General features: G+C 36.7%; 4 protein-coding genes across 4 annotated transcripts; 3 read left to right on the forward strand and 1 right to left on the reverse strand.

Annotated features, from left to right (window-relative positions):
• Positions 1 to 153: 153 nt before the first annotated feature.
• On the forward strand, positions 154 to 1,960 carry LOC120009813 (eugenol synthase 1-like). The gene is made up of 5 exons (XM_038860522.1): positions 154 to 598; positions 674 to 808; positions 1,081 to 1,318; positions 1,433 to 1,636; positions 1,754 to 1,960. Exons 1-5 carry the CDS (start codon positions 413 to 415, stop codon positions 1,918 to 1,920), a joined length of 930 nt encoding a protein of 309 aa, XP_038716450.1. The 5' UTR covers positions 154 to 412; the 3' UTR covers positions 1,921 to 1,960.
• A 5,502-nt stretch (positions 1,961 to 7,462) lies between these two features.
• Positions 7,463 to 9,552, forward strand: LOC120009814 (eugenol synthase 1-like). The gene is made up of 5 exons (XM_038860523.1): positions 7,463 to 7,703; positions 7,812 to 7,946; positions 8,294 to 8,531; positions 8,858 to 9,061; positions 9,177 to 9,552. The coding sequence occupies exons 1-5, from the start codon at positions 7,521 to 7,523 to the stop codon at positions 9,341 to 9,343; spliced, it is 927 nt and encodes a 308-aa protein (XP_038716451.1). The 5' UTR covers positions 7,463 to 7,520; the 3' UTR covers positions 9,344 to 9,552.
• Positions 9,553 to 12,701: 3,149 nt separating this feature from the next.
• LOC120009531 (phenylcoumaran benzylic ether reductase Betv6-like) lies at positions 12,702 to 15,348 on the forward strand. The gene is made up of 5 exons (XM_038860152.1): positions 12,702 to 12,996; positions 13,109 to 13,243; positions 14,347 to 14,584; positions 14,705 to 14,908; positions 14,991 to 15,348. Exons 1-5 carry the CDS (start codon positions 12,814 to 12,816, stop codon positions 15,155 to 15,157), a joined length of 927 nt encoding a protein of 308 aa, XP_038716080.1. The 5' UTR covers positions 12,702 to 12,813; the 3' UTR covers positions 15,158 to 15,348.
• LOC120009532 lies at positions 15,153 to 16,608 on the reverse strand. Its single transcript, XM_038860153.1, has 3 exons — positions 16,351 to 16,608; positions 15,989 to 16,239; positions 15,153 to 15,911 (listed from the first exon to the last, which is right to left on the reverse strand). The coding sequence occupies exons 1-2, from the start codon at positions 16,463 to 16,465 to the stop codon at positions 16,043 to 16,045; spliced, it is 312 nt and encodes a 103-aa protein (XP_038716081.1). The 5' UTR covers positions 16,466 to 16,608; the 3' UTR covers positions 15,153 to 15,911; positions 15,989 to 16,042.
• Positions 16,609 to 17,203: the final 595 nt, after the last annotated feature.

Consider the following 17,203-nt stretch of genomic DNA (forward strand, 5'->3'; position numbering starts at 1 on the left):
TTTTGGGACATGTTTGGACTACATTGCTTTTCTGGCATACTCAAATCAAATTTTCTCAATTTCTCTATAAGCAAATACCATTAATCTATTTCAAAGCTTTATATCTATATACAAGTTTCACAGTCAAAGATAAATATTGTCCGCGCAACGGGCGGGTTCAGCATTAATAGAATCTTAAATATTGTAGGAATTATAAGCATAATGCATAGCAGAAAAATAGGATCATGAATAACAAACATTTCTACTGCTGAGATTATCCTAAGGATGGAATAGGTAAAAAGTAAACAACAACTTCCTATAGAATAGCACAACAGCTATTTATTTAAAACAATTGTCAACAGTTTCTTCCCTCCACACATAAAAACACTGCAACCTTCCCCTTCCTCTCTCCCTCCAAATTAAAACTTCATCAATGGCTGCTGAGAAGAGCAAGATCTTGATCATCGGAGGTACAGGATACATCGGAAAATTTATAGTGGAAGCGAGTGCGAAGTTAGGCCACCCGACCTTCGCCTTGGTTAGGGAAAGCGCGATCTCTGATCCTGTTAAGGGAAAACTAATTGAAAACTTCAAGAGCTTGGGAGTCGCATTGATTTTTGTGCGTATACGATCTACATATGTTTTCTTCCAGCTCCACGCAAAATGTGATTTTAATCGTGTTTGCAATTTGCAGGGAGACCTATACGACCATGAAAGCTTGGTGAAGGCGATTAAGCAGGTCGATGTGGTGATATCGACTGTAGGTCAGTTGCAAATAGCAGATCAGGTCAAAATTATCGCTGCCATTAAAGAAGCTGGAAATGTTAAGGTTAGTGAGTTATCGACCTAATTCATTACTTTAAATTTACCGGTTTCCGTATATACATCGGGCGTCCGCTTTGGATTTATCAATTTTTGTAGATACATCGGGTTTGCACGACTTTGTTTCCAAGAAAATGCCTTGGACTTGGGCTTTTATATAATCACACGTCACTGCTTTCATTATAATTTGGTATTTTTAATGTAGCGTTCGTTCATACATAGACAACTGAAGCATACTTGATGAAGACACTAAGTCTTAGATAATGTTCAATTCTACAGAGATTTTTACCTTCGGAGTTTGGAACTGACGTTGATCGTGCACATGTTGTGGAGCCAGTAAAATCTACATTTGCAATCAAGTCCCAAATCCGCCGTGCAATTGAGGCGGAAGGGATCCCCTACACATTTGTGTCTGCCAACGCCTTTTCTGGCTATTTTCTCCCTACTCTGTGTCAGCTTGGAGTCACTGCTCCTCCTAGAGACAAGGTCACCATCTTTGGAGATGGAAATCCCAGAGGTAAACTTCGTTCTTGATAAAATTAAACTTGGCGCATAAATTGAACCCGAGTGGTTAGGACTGAGAGTTTATCAGTTACATGACATGTATTTCGTATGTTTGTTTTGAGTGCAGCTGTTTTTAATGACGAACACGACATTGGAACGTATACCATAAGAACCATAGATGACCCAAGAACCTTGAACAAGATCCTTTACATCAAGCCGCCTAGAAACGCTCTTGGAATTAATGAACTTGTTGCGATTTGGGAGAAGTTGATTGGGAAAACCCTGGAGAAAAAATATGTTTCAGAGGAGCAACTTCTGAAGGACATCCAAGGTCAGTTGAAAAGCTCTGATTATCTAATTCCTTTGGATGGTTGGAATCATGATTTAAGTAAGCACATTTCTTTTATGATGGTTTACCATGTTGTTGATTGGTTCCCTGTTCTTGCAGAGTCTCCACTTCCAATGAACATTATTCTGGCGATCCACCACTCAGCCTTTGTGATAGGTGATCTCGACAACTTTGTGATTGAGCCGTCGTTTGGAGTAGAGGCCTCTGAGCTATACCCAGATGTCGAATACACCACTGTGGAAGATTACCTCAAACAATTCGTCTAAAATGTTTTTTTTTTCCCCAACTCCTCCTCTTGCTAGAATAAACAATTGAATTGTTGGTAATAAATTAAGGTTTCTTCCAGAGAGTAGTACTCTGCTTTTCGTCTTCCAAGCTTTCTTCCACCATATGTAACCTCTGTGATTCAATGTCATGTGTGCAACTGGAATGGCTGAATGGATGCCTCAGAAAGTGCTGCATGCCTGCAGGTTATCTATGGACCTTGTATTGTGCGCACTGTGGCCAATGCACGTGAGATGATTTTGATTTTCAGGTTGCACTATACATCATAGTGGATGCATTAGGTTTATGTTCCCCTTCGCCTTCACAAATGAAAGTAAAGAATATGATGGTAGTATGATGCAATATTGGTAGAATTGGATAGGGAATCGGTAAAATAGAGAACGGTTAGTTTTGAGTTTTAACTTCATTTGTATGGTATCATTGTGCTATGAAAAACTTGTACATAATTTCCTTGAAGCGTCCACTTAGGTGAGTGATGTTGTATCTATAACCATCCCTTTTGGGATTAGATGTGTGTAGTTTGTGTGTGTTTGAATTTGAGGAATGTACAAAATAAGAGTGAAATGATCTCTCTGTTAGCATTTCTAATCGTGAAATTTTGTATAAGACACTTAAAAAGCACAGTTGTTGCAAATGCACTTGTCGTGTAATTATTAAATCGTCTCTGCGACAAGATAACAGATCGAAAAAGTTAAGGATGTTAGTGTCATTTTTTTTTTTTATCTTTTGGCTATTTGAAATATTGAGATTAACGTATATGATCCATGTGAAATTGTGGGTTCTATGTGCTCCAACCATATTCAATAAGCGTCGTTAAATTCATCAATTCGGTTTCGCGCATAAAAGTATAAAACTTGTCTGCTTGTTTAGGCATCTAATTACAATTTGCAGCTAAATAGAGGACTCGGTCTCCCCAGAAAATAAAGCTTGCGTCATGCTGACCTAAGGCGCAACCTTAAAAAATCTAGTGTGAGTACGACATTGTGTCTTTTCTTTGTTATGTTTTTCGCTAGAAATAATATTCCAATAAACATACACTAAGGTCTAATGATGAACTGACAAAGAACTGAAAATAGACAGAAACAAACAAAAGCATTGTCAATGTGTAAAAATTAAAAAAAGACCCACTACCCTTTAAAAGCAAAATAAAATCTTAAAGAATAGTTTTTTTACGTGAAACTCATTCAACTATTCACTGAATAATTAATTTATAAATTTCGAGTCATATGGAATATCCCGTAATTTTTATGGATCAATTGAGACCTCGACCTCGACTCAATGAGAAAAGATAACGCGGAGTGACATTAGCACATGCTAGACGGAGTAATGATTCATCTCACAAATTACGATAATGAAAACATTCATGAAACTTAAACTTATAATTTTCTAACTACCTGTGCTAAGAATTACGGTTATTAAGATCACCATCTCGGTCAACCACCCATTATTAAATCTTAACGAACGCATCAACTGAATATTGCCATGATCCCGTCATTGTACAAAGTCATCAAATGAATAAATGTTCCATTGACAATTTGACATTGTCCTTGTAGTCTTATAGTATTTGCACAATGTTCATAGTATTTGCTTAGCCTTAGCGCTGATGCTTACTCATGCTTCAACAATTTTGTTAGAATTATATGTTTTTTCCTTTTCAATGTAAACTTATATAGCACATTGCTCATGTTCTGGTGCCTTTTGTCGAATCATTGAGAAAGATATCCTAAAATCTTGAGTTGAGGTCTAATTTAAATAAAGTTTCCTTGCAATTTAATAGATAATATATATGTCTTGAAATTTTGGTTTATTAGTTTAAATAATGTAGAGCTCGATCAATTCTTTTAGTAAATCCAGCCATTGACATGTGCTAACATTTTTTACACAAAAAATGCTAGAGGCTCAATATGGTGCAAGCAAAGGGAAGAACACCATTGAACATGGCCGATATTGCATTCAGCTAGAAAGTTTTTACTTCACTGTGGAGAAGTACAATGTTGATCCAAAACATATATATATATCTAAGTACAAATGCAATTTAAATAAATTTCTTAGGCCTATATTTTATAATTTGAATTAGTTCATATTCAAATTACACTTTCTAAATTGACATACTGTTAAATTGATGATTTCATTTTCGGAATATCAAACTTCTCCAATCCTCGACCTATTGAGAAGATCTTTCAATACTACAATAACTGATGAGTTGTCATTGTTAGTTTTTTACCTCACAGTTGAGCCCAGTTGGGCCCCTATTATTTCTCAAATCAATTACGATCCGCGGGAAGCGCGAGTGTACAACTAGTTTTACTAAATAATGATGAAAACAAAATTTATTTGGTAGAGGATTCTGCATGGAGAAAGAGGAAAATTGAAGGAATTTTAGAAAACATCAAATACTAGTTTTGGTGTTTTGGTTTTATAGTTTTCGAAAACCAAAAATGGTTTTCAGTTTTACAGAATAATTATAAAAAAATCCACCCAAACGAATTTTCAATCCCATTTGAATTTTCAAAAACAGAAAACAATTTTAAAAACTGTAACCAAATAGTCTCATACTCTCTCACCTAATTTTTAAACTCTTTTTTTGAAAATAACTTAATTTTTTAAACTTAAAATAAACATATTTTTTTAGATTTCGATGCATATTTTTCATTATTATCTAGTGCCCTAAGAGTACACATTATCATTTCCCTATTATGATTAACGATTAAAGGCCAATGGAGCCATGTGTATGGCCTGGATGGACACCAAGAAACAATTTGTGGGAAATCGTGTGATGGCCGAGTGGTGGTTCTCTAAGACACAAACCGCAATAAGCCCACAGACAGACTATAAAAACCAAAAGACGCTCAATTTATATTTCTCTTTTCTCTAAAGTTTAGACACTGATTTGAGCGTAGGAGTCCAATCAATCATCAATCAAGCCCTTAATTATTGATGTGTCTGTACGGCCAATCAGGAAGTAGCACGTAAAATCTTGATTGAATATGTGGTGAAGCAATATAATGCACCGACCATATTCGAAAACGGCGGGACTATATCAACCCCTTTTTTACTTTCTTCACCCCTATGATATATAGGGCATAGCTTTCCCAGCTCTCAAATGCAGTTTCCAATACAAAACATGAGAGACAGACACACACTGCATATTCTTTACAGTAAATTTTTTAATATTATATTTTGAGGTTTTTACTTTTTACTTTTTCTCTCAACTGTCTTGTCCGACTGTCTTTTTCTCATGTGCCCTGATCCCTTCCTTCCCACTGGCCACAAAAAAACAAAATTTAGCAGGCTTTTATTCTCAGACATCTCCCTCACTCTGTGCCGAAGAACCTTTCTCTTTACATACCCAACAAACCAAATAAAGACTCCTTTAATCTTTTTTAGACTTCAGAGTCAAATTTGCTGACTTTGGCTCGTAGAAGTTGGAGAAATGGTGTGCTTATAGTCACAGGTTTTCAAACGGGACCCACGAGACTGCGAATTACACGCGGCCGGACTATATGGACGATACCCCTTTTTTACTTTCTTCACTCATATAATGTATAGGGCACTAAGCTTGCTTCATAAAATCTATGTATGGATTTAATAATTTATACGATAATTGTGGGTATTTCCAGTTATATATATATCAATTTTTATTATTTGTCCATAAACAAACGTGTATATATATATGTATGTATGTATCTATGTATGTATTAATCACTGTCACCAGTCTTGTCTCTCTTAATCACTGTCACCAGTCTTGTCTGTCTTCTTCATTATTGCTTTTACTTTATATTTGTCATTAACATACGTATATAAGACAATCAAACATCAACATGGCTCTAATACCCAGAGTTGTCTAATCAAAGGGGTCTAAATAGCAAAAAAGGGGTCTATATAGCAGCACCCATTCGAAAAACGACGTTAAATTCCTCAAATTCGGTTAGCGCGTAAAACTTGTCTGCTTGCTTAAGGGAATCTAATTGCCAATTTGCAGCTTAATACAATAGTGTCTGCATTCTCGGATTCGGTCTCCCCAGAGATTGCATCATGCTGACCTAACGGCAAACGCAACTAACCTTAAAAAATGTAATGTATGACATCGTGCCTTTTGTTTTGTTTTTTTTTTCTTTCTTTTCGATATAATAATATTCCAATAAACAAACACTAAGGTCTAAGGTTCGTAAACTGATAAAGAATTAAAAATAGACAGAAACAAACAAAAGCATGGTCAATGTGAAATTAAAAAAGACCAACTATTTTCTTCTTCTTCTTCTTTTTTCTTTTTTTTTTAAAGCAAAATAAGTTTTTTTTTAATCGGAAAAGCACCAGTTCAACGGGCACTTTGTGACTCCTGAGCCAATTTTAAATCTAGTATTGACTACCACAACCCGCATCACGACGACATACGTTTTTATCAAGCCGAAGCTCGAGCGGATAAATGGTGGGTTTGGAGTCTAGTTTATAAGAAAGGAAGTGTTGGGGAATTACCCCCAGGATACTTCCTTTAAAACTTTCAACAAACCAAAGAGAAATTAAACTTAAGATAACACAATCAACAAACACAAAATTTACGTGGAAAACTCCAAACAGGAGAAAAAACCACTGGTGTTGTCAGAGACAATCAGAGAAACTTTCACTATATGAAATTGTTACAATCATATTCTCAGTGACATTTCTCTACCCAAGAACCCTAAAGATTTTCCATAAGACCCAATTTAGGCTATCCCCTCTAAGATTCTACATCTTGAACTTCTTATAGTCTTACACTATTAAACCCATATTCGAACCCACAAGAGCTACAATGAGAGATAAACCACAAGGATTTCTCTACCCTTGCTCACTCTCTCCCTCTCAGCCGCCTCTCTAAACTCAGAGAAACAAACAATAAGAATTAGGGTTAAGTAAACCTAGAAACAAGCCTGCTATTTATAAGCTTGAACAAAACTTAATCCTAGTCAAACTCAAATTACTAATTCTAATCTAACTAGAGTTCAATTTTATTGATCAATTCCAACAATAAGATGGTGGATTTAGTGTATATCTTATAAGAAATGACAAACCTCATATTGTCAACTTGAGTTTTCAATAGCGAGTTGGATCCAAACTTATGATGCTAGACTTGAGCCCCATCCCGTGTCACGGGTATTCATCACTAGTTCCGAACTCCTCACTTCAGACACCATTAAATTTTAAATCGAGGAGGTAACCAACCAGACTATCACCCGTTTGTTAAAAATCTTTAACGAACTGAATATTGCCATGATCCCATCCCTGTACAAAGTCATCAAATGAATAAATATTGCATTGTCAATTGGACGTTGTCCTCGTAGTAGTTGTACAATGTTTATAATAGTCTCATTGAACCACACTATTTCAACCAAGCCCATAATTTAATTTGCCCCACAAAGAAAAAAAAAAAGAAGAGGAATCGTTTGAATGAACGGACCCACACTGATACCCACTAACCTCGAAGGCTAATTTTGTAATTCGCCTTCGTCCTTCACAACCATAAATAGCGGTTTCTTTCCTCCACACCAGACATAACACGACAACCTTTCTCCTTCCTCTCTCCCTCCAAATTAAAACTTCATCAATGGCTGAGAAGAGCAAGATCTTGATCATCGGAGGGACAGGATACATCGGGAAATTTATAGTGGAAGCGAGTGCTAAGTTAGGCCACCCGACCTTCGCCTTGGTTAGGGAAAGCGCGATCTCTGATCCTGTTAAGGGAAAAGTAATTGAAAACTTCAAGAGCTTGGGAGTCACATTGATTCTTGTGCGTATACGCTCTACATATGTTTTCTTCCTTGTTTTACGCTCCACGCGCATTGTGATTGATTGATTTGTTTCGTAGATGTGATTTTAATCGTGTTTGCAATTGCAGGGAGACCTATACGACCATGAAAGCTTGGTGAAGGCGATTAAGCAGGTCGATGTGGTGATATCAACTGTAGGTCAGTTGCAAATAGCAGATCAGGTCAAAATTATCGCTGCCATTAAAGAAGCTGGAAATGTTAAGGTTAGTGAGTTATCGACCTAATTAATTATTGGTACTGTGGATGTCAAATTGTCTCGGAATTTACGTTTCTGGCCGAAGAACGAGTGTCTATTTGTATATATGTTTATGTATTTTCCTTTTGATTTTGAAAAAGGAAGAACAAGTATATAAAATGACTTGTTGATTTCCAAGGTCAAACATTGATCGAGTAGGTGAACAACAACGACTGCTTTTCATTATAATTTGGTCTTTTTAATGTAGCGTTTGTTCATAAACCACTTAAGCATATACTTTGTTTTTCTTGATGAATTTTATGTGGGAATCATGTTAGGATGAGACTGAATCTTAGATAATGTTCAATCCTACAGAGATTTTTACCTTCGGAGTTCGGAATTGATGTTGATCGTGCACATCCTGTGGAGCCGGCAAAATCTGGATTTGTAATCAAGTCCCAAATCCGCCGTGCAATTGAGGCGGAAGGGATCCCCTACACATATGTGTCTTCCAACGCCTTTTCTGGCTATTTTCTCCCTACTCTGTGTCAGCTTGGAGTCACTGCTGCTCCTAGAGACAAGGTCAGCATCTTTGGAGATGGAAATCCCAGAGGTAAAAACTTCGCTCTTTAGCATAAACTGAACCCTTGTGATTAGGACTGAAAATTTATCAGTTACATGACTTGTTGTGCGCAGAAGTATAAAATCATTCATATGTGCTTAATGTTTATAAATACTTGTATGAATTTGGTGGTTGCTATTGAACCAGGCTTTTTGAAGCCTCAGATCTTCAACCACGCTGCAAGAAACCTTCATTACACTTTGTGAAAAAATAATTGGGTTGAAGGTGTTTCCAGTTAGCAACGCTCACTTTTTATCTTTCGGTAGATATGAGTCAGTAGGTATGAGTCATATTTCGTATATTTGTTTTGAGTGCAGTTGTTTTTAATGATGAACATGACATTGGAACGTATACCATAAGAGCCGTAGATGACCCGAGAACCTTGAACAAGATCCTTTACATCAAGCCTCCTAAAAACACTCTTGCATTTAATGAACTTGTTGCAATTTGGGAGAAGTTGATTGGGAAAACCCTGGAGAAAACATATGTTCCAGAGGAGCAACTTCTGAAGGACATCCAAGGTAAGCTTTGATCATCTAATTTCTTTGGATGGTTGGAATCATGATTTATGTAAGCACATTTCTTTTTTATGATAGTTTACAATATTAATTGTTGATTGGTTTCTTGTTCTTGCAGAGTCTCCATTTCCATTGAACATTATTCTGGCGATCCACCACTCAGCCTTTGTGATAGGCGATCTCGACAACTTTGTGATTGAGCCATCGTTTGGAGTAGAGGCCTCCGAGCTATACCCAGATGTCAAATACACCACTGTGGAAGATTACCTCAAACAATTCGTCTAAAATGTTTTTGTTTTTTATAATGTTTCCCCAACTGCCATTGCTAGAATAAACATTTGAATTGTTGGTAATAAATTAGGGTTTCTTCCAGAGTAGTACTCTGCTTTCGTCTTCCAACCTTTCCTTCCACCATATATAACCTCTGTGATTCAATGTCATGTGTTTAATTGGAGTGGCTGAATGAATATCTCAGGAAGTACTGCATTTTAAAACGTTGACAGGGAAAATATCTATGGACCTTTTATTGTGCGCACTGTGGCCAATACGCATGCTATGATTTTGTTTTTTAGGTTGCACTATACAACCTAGTGGGATGCAATAGGTTTTTGACATTCTGTTCCCTTTCACAAAAGCTTCTCCTTACGCTTTATTTTTCTATGCTTTTTCATAAATGGAAATTATGATTGGAGGAATGCATATGGGCTGTGTGACTATGAATTGCGCTTGTTGCACTTTTTGTTTGGAAATGTGGTGACCAATGGGCTCTAGGCCCATCCACTTGTGAAAGACTCTTGGCCTAGATTATGTTAATGTCGGGGTTGGCTCGTCAGTCGTCACAAGGACAAGACCTTGTTTCCGAGCCTAAATCATGTTTGACAGCATATGGGCCAAAATTCGTCCACATGCAAATTTATTCAACAAGATCCACGAGAGCCTTAGTCGAACTTTACAAGACTCGTGAGAGTCTTTAGTGAAACCGACAAGCCCACGGCCTGGGTAGTCTACAACAAAGCCCATGAGAGTCAAGTCAACGGGCCCACAGTCTAAACTCAATTAACAACTAGGCCCATGAGAGTCTTAGTCGAGCTCAACAAGACTCATGATAGTCTTGAGCCAAACCCATAGGTCCAGGAGAGCCATGGTCAAGCCCAACAGGCCTATGGCCTGGCGATCTACTCTACAAAGACTCAAAACCCATGCCACCAAGAAGCTCCTTTATAAGCCCATAGCCCAATCCAACCCTATGGCTTTCCAGCTCAGGTATCACGTGCCAGTCGTAACCCAAACTACTATAAATACACGAGGTCTCAATCTCAATAAAGGATCTCAACTTCTAGGAGGTATCTTGCTCTCCCTCTCTTTTTAAAAGACTTCCACTTTTCTCATTACAAATTCCTACCACCATCAATTTATTTGACCATTGGAGCTTCCTTGATCAACTTTTTTAAAATGATGAAAACATGAAAGAAGAAACTCCAAAATAACCACAAACTACTCATGTGTTTCGGCCCATTAGGCGCAATGGCATAATCTAAAGTGAAAAGACAAGAGACTTGTTAGTCCACGCTTAAGCCCCATCTCCGCTCAACCCATTTTACATTGACGACGTGTAAGACTGAACCAAAACTACAGCGAAGACGTAAGTGTTTAACATACAATCCTTTTCTAAAAGAATTACCACAGTCAACAGTCCACTTTACCATCTCCAACAAAAACTTCTTTACTCCCACCCACTTCCACTTTACATCTACGGTCTACCTTCAGGCTTCAATGTCTCTCCCTCGGATCGTCGTTTTGTGTGGACTTTGGTAACGCACACGTAAGATGTGCTTCGAAAGTCAAAATTGTACAGAAATTCCTTCTAGAAACAGATTATTCTATATTATCTCGTACAGCTTGACAACTTGCTCCAAGCCTCCGACTTTGAATAGTGTCGGCTAGTTCGGCTTATGAGCTTCTCAGCTCTCCAAAGTCGACTACGACAGCAGGTGACAGGGAAGAACCCATCCTATCATCAATGAAACTATCATGGTCACCTGTCTCTGAATAATCAATGATGTATTTGAAAGACTCTTCGCAAAACGACGTCAAAATCAATCGTTTTATGGGTCACAGGCGGGGCTCTCTTGCCTTTTGTTTTGTACAAACTTTTAGGGTACCGTGCGCACATAAGTATATTTATTTGAAAACATGATAAATTGGATTAAAATTCGACGCGTAATCACAAATATAATACTTCTAATGAAAATTAAACTTACAATGTTCTGAATCCATACGATTTTGAACTAGAGATTTGTTGAAGTTAGTCATTTGAATACATGGTAAATTGAGTCAAAGTTTAATGCATAATCACAAATATTTGCTCCAAAATTGAACTTACAACCTTCTGAGTCCATATGATCTTGAATAAGAGATATTCAACAGTAGACCATCACCCAAGTGATTTAGCGTTAAGTGCATACTGAAGTACACGTATTTAGCTCTAATTGAGGTCTAAATTCATGATTCAAAATGAACAATTAGTGCAATGACCCTATCAATTGCTACTCTTATTACTGATATTCACAAAAGCTTTGCTTTCCATACAAGATAATAGACTTTTACTCTTTCTCATTCCCTATTCAACGATTTATATTATATTTTATTTCAATAATAGTATATAAAATATCTAAAGAGACACAAAAGTCTTCCAACTTAATTGGCAAATACTCATTCAAAAAGATAACAAATATTAAACATATATATATATGCGCCCATAAACCTCGTGTTCTTCAAAATCTAGATTCAACTAGAGCATGCATACCACTTGACTATTAGATATATCTTATTATAGTATTGTTTTTCAATGTTTCCACTTTGAAAATCCGTTCAATGACCTCACCAAGCTTACCTTTGCATTCATGAATTCCCACTTGAAAAGGACTCTAAAACCTAATTCATATTTTTTTTTGTCATCTCTTGCTCAATCAATTCCACTAACGAAAATGATATTCATCCCAGCAATTGAAATTCTCGTGATCCAAATTACTGGGACAAGTAGTTGTTCGACTAATGATAGTGAAAAATAAGAAGAAAAAACAAGTGTACATCAATTTCGGCGAGACTAAAGGCCACAATTACCTCATTAAAATATTAAAATTCAATTAAAGTTTAGATAATATATATAAAAGCAGTATCATTGGGGATGATAGGATTACAAAAGTGAAAGAGTCCGGTGATATCAATTATAATCCGAGAGTGTTCAGTTATGATTGTTTTTAGTGTTTCTGTTTTTTTTTTCCTTTATTTTTCTTTTGATTCTCTTGCTTGTATTATATTTTTATGGTAGTTCGATTGTCTATGAGTGTCAATTACATAGTTTATTGGGTGAATCAAAACAATCAAGTCTATGATTTTTTTAAAAAAAATAACAAACTAAAGTAAAAAAAAAAAAACTAATTGTATTGGATTGTCCAATGGATAGAGATATCCACATCATGAACAATCTTGATATAGAGATATTTGTTTTGTTTTTTTTTTTTTTGGATCCTTCAAAGAAACATCTTTGAAGATCTTTGATTAGTCAAAATGTCAATGATATAATAAAAATACCCATTTTGTAACTTTACATCCCTCCTCCCGTCCATAAATAGTCCTCATTCCAACTCTCCATCATCAAATCAAAAGCAAACTTTCGTCTTTCTCCTTCTTCATAATCTCTAGTGTTATAAACTCTTTTGGGTCAGAAGAAATTTCATTACAAATTAATTTCAATGGCTGAGATAAGCAAGGTTTTGGTCATTGGAGGAACTGGGTACATCGGAAAACACGTAGTCGAAGAGAGCGCAAAGAGTGGACACCCCACTTTTGCCTTGGTCAGAGAGAGCTCTGTTTCTGATCCCGTCAAGGGAAAGCTTATTGAGAACTTCAAGAGCTTGGGAGTTACCATACTTATTGTATGTTAAACAATCAATTTTTTTTCATATATTTGTTAATGGGTTTCTGGTTCTGTTCCTGATTTATTAAAAAGTTTTGATTTTTAGCTGATACCAAATTGGGTCTTTTCAGGGAGATATCAACGACCATGAGAGCTTGTTGGCTGCTGTGAAGAAGGTCGATATAGTTATATCAACAGTTGGGCATATGCAGATACCTGATCAGATCAACATCATCACTGCCATTAAAGAAGCTGGTAATGTCAAGGTCAGTGAATAGTTATCCTTTGATCTTTTCTCTCTCTCTCTCAGTTTAATAAATAATATTATCTTGTCTAATAATTGTATTTATTTTAATATATCTGAATAGCTGCCTTTAATCTTCTTGATTATTGTAATAGTGATAAGGCATATAGCTTCTGACTTGGCACTAATCAGCTCTAATTAGTCTTTTTTGGCTTCTTCTAATTTTTCCACCAAGTGGGACACTGTTAGTTTGTGCCCCTGGATTTGTGTTGGGAATTCATTAGCGGGGGTTAGAGCAACTCCAATGCTAAAAAATATATCAAGTAATTCAAAATCATTCTCTCTCATCTATCTCTCTATAATTTAATTGAATGAGTGGGTCCCACAATATACATTATTTATCAACACTTCATACTTTCTAATACTTCATCCTCATTTTCTCTATTTTTCTTATTTTTTATCACATCTTTCTTACTTTTCATTATCTTTCTTACTTTTCATCATCTCTCTTCCTATTCATCACCTCTCTCTTCACTATTCATCAACTATATACATACTCCATATTTCAAGTGTCATTTTCCACAACAACCTATAAAACAAGTATCATTATCAAGAAAGTGTGTTTTCAAGTGTTCATTTTTCTCCATTGTAGAGCTCTAGCACTCTAAATTTTCCATAAAATTCACTTTTTAACACTTGAAAAATACGTTTCAAGTGTCCCATTGGACATGCTCCTACATGGAATTAAAGCAAGTCTCTCGAGGTTGACAAATATGGGTGAATAGAGGTTATAAATGTAAATTTCATCTTAAAAGTTTGAATTTGTGTTGGAATATATATAAATGATGTGAAATGTTTATTGGGTTTAAGAAGAAAGTAACTAATCCTAACATACTATCGGAGCGGGAAATCTTGGGTTCAAACCTTAACTTTTCGCAATTTAAATCTCCATGAGTATCTAACTTTTTCAATATCAACTGAATCTGTTGCCTGACATGAGTCTTTCTAAATGAATGTTGGCTGAGTAATGAAAGTTGATATAAAGGCCACTGAAGATGGAATGTGTAGTTTTCTAAATGATGCTCGAGTCCTGAATCTTATGTAAAAGTTACTGAATCGTTTCAGAGGTTTTTGCCTTCTGAGTTTGGAAATGATGTGGATCATCTTCACTCTGTGGAGCCATTGACATCTGGATTCGCAAGGAAGACCAAGCTCCGCCGTACCATTGAGGCCGAAGGAATACCCTACACCTACCTGTGCTGCAACTTCTTTGCCGGCTATTTCCTCCCTACATTGTGTCAAGTTGGAGTCCGAGCTCCTCCAAGAGACAAGGTCAACATCTTGGGAGATGGCAATGTTAAAGGTAAGCAACATCATCTCCAATTTCTTCTTCTTTTTCTCCTTCTAAATTTATAAGGCTCAGTTTTTGGATTTCTTATCAACGTTTATACCTAAAACTACGTATATTTGTTCCGGATTTTAGCTGTTTTCAATGAGGAGAATGCCATTGCCAAGTTCACGATCAAAGTTATAAATGATCCTAAAACTTTGAATAAGATTGTCTACATCAGGCCTCCTCTCAACACTTACTCACTGAACGAGCTTGTCGCTCTGTGGGAGAAGTTGATCGGCCAAACCCTCGAGAAAACCTATGTTTCAGAGGAGGAACTTTTGAAGCAAATTGAAGGTGAGTTTTTTGCTAAAGCTTTTACATAGAAGCACATTTTTAGCATAGCAATGGCTTACATTGGTTATTTGTGTGTCTGCAGCAACTCCACCTCCATTCAATCTTCTTCTTGCACTTAACCACTCAGTATTTATCAAGGGTGATCACACCAACTTTGAGATTGATCCAGCAGTTGGGTTCGAGGCCACTGAGATATACCCGGACGTCGAATACACCACTGTTGAAGAATACCTTAAACGTTTTGTTTAGATCCGTCTTTTCTTTTTAACTTTGAGCTGTTTCAAAAATAAACATTTGAGTAGTTGTTTGTTACAGAGGACTGCTAAGTCCCCCTTCCGAAAATAACTTCTGTCAAATGATGTTTTGAGTTTTTAATTTTGTACGGAGTGTTGGTCGTATTGTATCATTTGAATTTCAGTAATGTTAAAAGTGTTCTATAAGTCTGTATTATCCATCCTTTGTGTCATCGCTCTCTAGAATGTGGAATGTGGCTCAGTATTAGAGTTGCAGCAGACATAGCGACAAGCTCGTTCGTTCGTTGAGCAAGTGTTGAGAGGAGGCCTGATGTAGACGATCTTATTCAAAGTTTTATGATCATTTATAGCTTTGATGGTGAACTTGGCAATGCCATTCTCCTTATTGAAAACAACTACACTAATCCAGAACAAATATATGCATCTGGTTTAGGCATAAAGGTTTGACCAAACCCTTGAGAAAACTATGTTCCAGAGAAGGAACTTCTGAAGCAAATTGAAGGTCAGTTTTTTGCTGATATATATGCATTGTTAAAACAATGCTAGAACTTTTATACAAACCCACCACATTCTTGAACATAGCTATGGTTTACATGGATTATTTCCGCGTACGCAGCGACGCCACCTCCATTCAATCTTTCTTGCTGCACTCTCTGTTGCTTTTCACTTGTCAAATGGAAGAAACTTCTGATATAAATTAATGTAAGTATTACAAATGTATCTGCAATTCCGATTCCGCTACGACAGTACTGCACAATTTTGAACCAATTAATTCAAGTAGCTACCTCAAATGGGAGATTAACAGATAAGGATTTTGTTTCCAAACCTATACAGATGTGATGGGGGGCTCTAAGCAGGCCGGGGACGGATCTTATCAACATTAAACATTTAGATTAAGCTCAGATTTTTGGCAATGGAAGGGGGGCCATGTCCCTCTAAGTTCCTTCCCTGAAGCAGGCTGATCATGGTCTGATTGATTTACAGTACCAGGATATGGTGCCGGTGCTGGTGCCGGCGCCGGGGCCAGTGTCTTTCTGGCTTGCTGAGAACCCACCATCATCCTCCTCGCATTCAATCCTTCACTTGACAAAAGCAAACAAAAACAGATTACAAAAACTGGATGTTTTGAAGGAAAAGAGAAATCAGTGAAAATGTTCCAATCAATCACTTGGTATATATCTCTCTTACCATTACAATCCAGTGAACTTTTTGAAGATTCTGACAGGAGAATAAGAGTAGGTGTGACAATTGTGAGGACAGCCCAGAAGAAGAATATGACAACAAAGGTTCTTCTCTCACTCATTTGTTGGAGAAAAGTGTTGCAGCTTCACAATGTTGGAAGAGCTTTAGCTTTAATGGAAAAAAAATACAGGAGATAGAGAGAGAGAAAACTTATTCAACACCATAGCTGGCCATGTTTGAGAAACTTTCTCATTATAAAATTCATCTTTCCATAACAATTACAAAGTCAAGTATGAAAAATATGTTCGTTGGAGGGTTGTTATACCAGGTTGGTTATATGATTAAGACATCCATCTGGCATCCCCAAGTTCTTTTTAAACGGGGCAGCCCACCCGGCCCAACATATCCGTCGTAGCAACAGATAATATTGAGCCAAAATCCATGTGGGTAGGGACCCAGAAGCACGACAAGCCCACGAAACCAGGATTCCACAATGAGATATCCTGGCTGGTTGGTTCGATCTCTTTGACCTTAGGCACAGTATACCCTAAGTCCGGAGAGATAACCAACTAGACTATCGTCAAGTGGCTTGGCATTCCCTAGTCAATTATTGCTTAAACTTACCTTGCAACTATTTAACTTCAAACTTTCAATAATCAGATGCAAGTGAAGATGAGAGAGGGAGTAAACTAAGAGCAGGGGAATTAGTTGTTAGTATGAATGAGGACAGACAGAAGATATTGAATCCTACCAGACTTCATAATATATTTTCAATGCGTATGTGTTAGTGGGATTTCTTTTTCCACTCAGACATGCTGACAACTCTAAGCACCTTATCACAAATAAAAATTAAAAAAAA

This window comes from Tripterygium wilfordii, chromosome 11 (assembly GCF_013401445.1).
Source record: "Tripterygium wilfordii isolate XIE 37 chromosome 11, ASM1340144v1, whole genome shotgun sequence".
Classification (NCBI taxonomy): Eukaryota; Viridiplantae; Streptophyta; class Magnoliopsida; order Celastrales; family Celastraceae; genus Tripterygium; species Tripterygium wilfordii.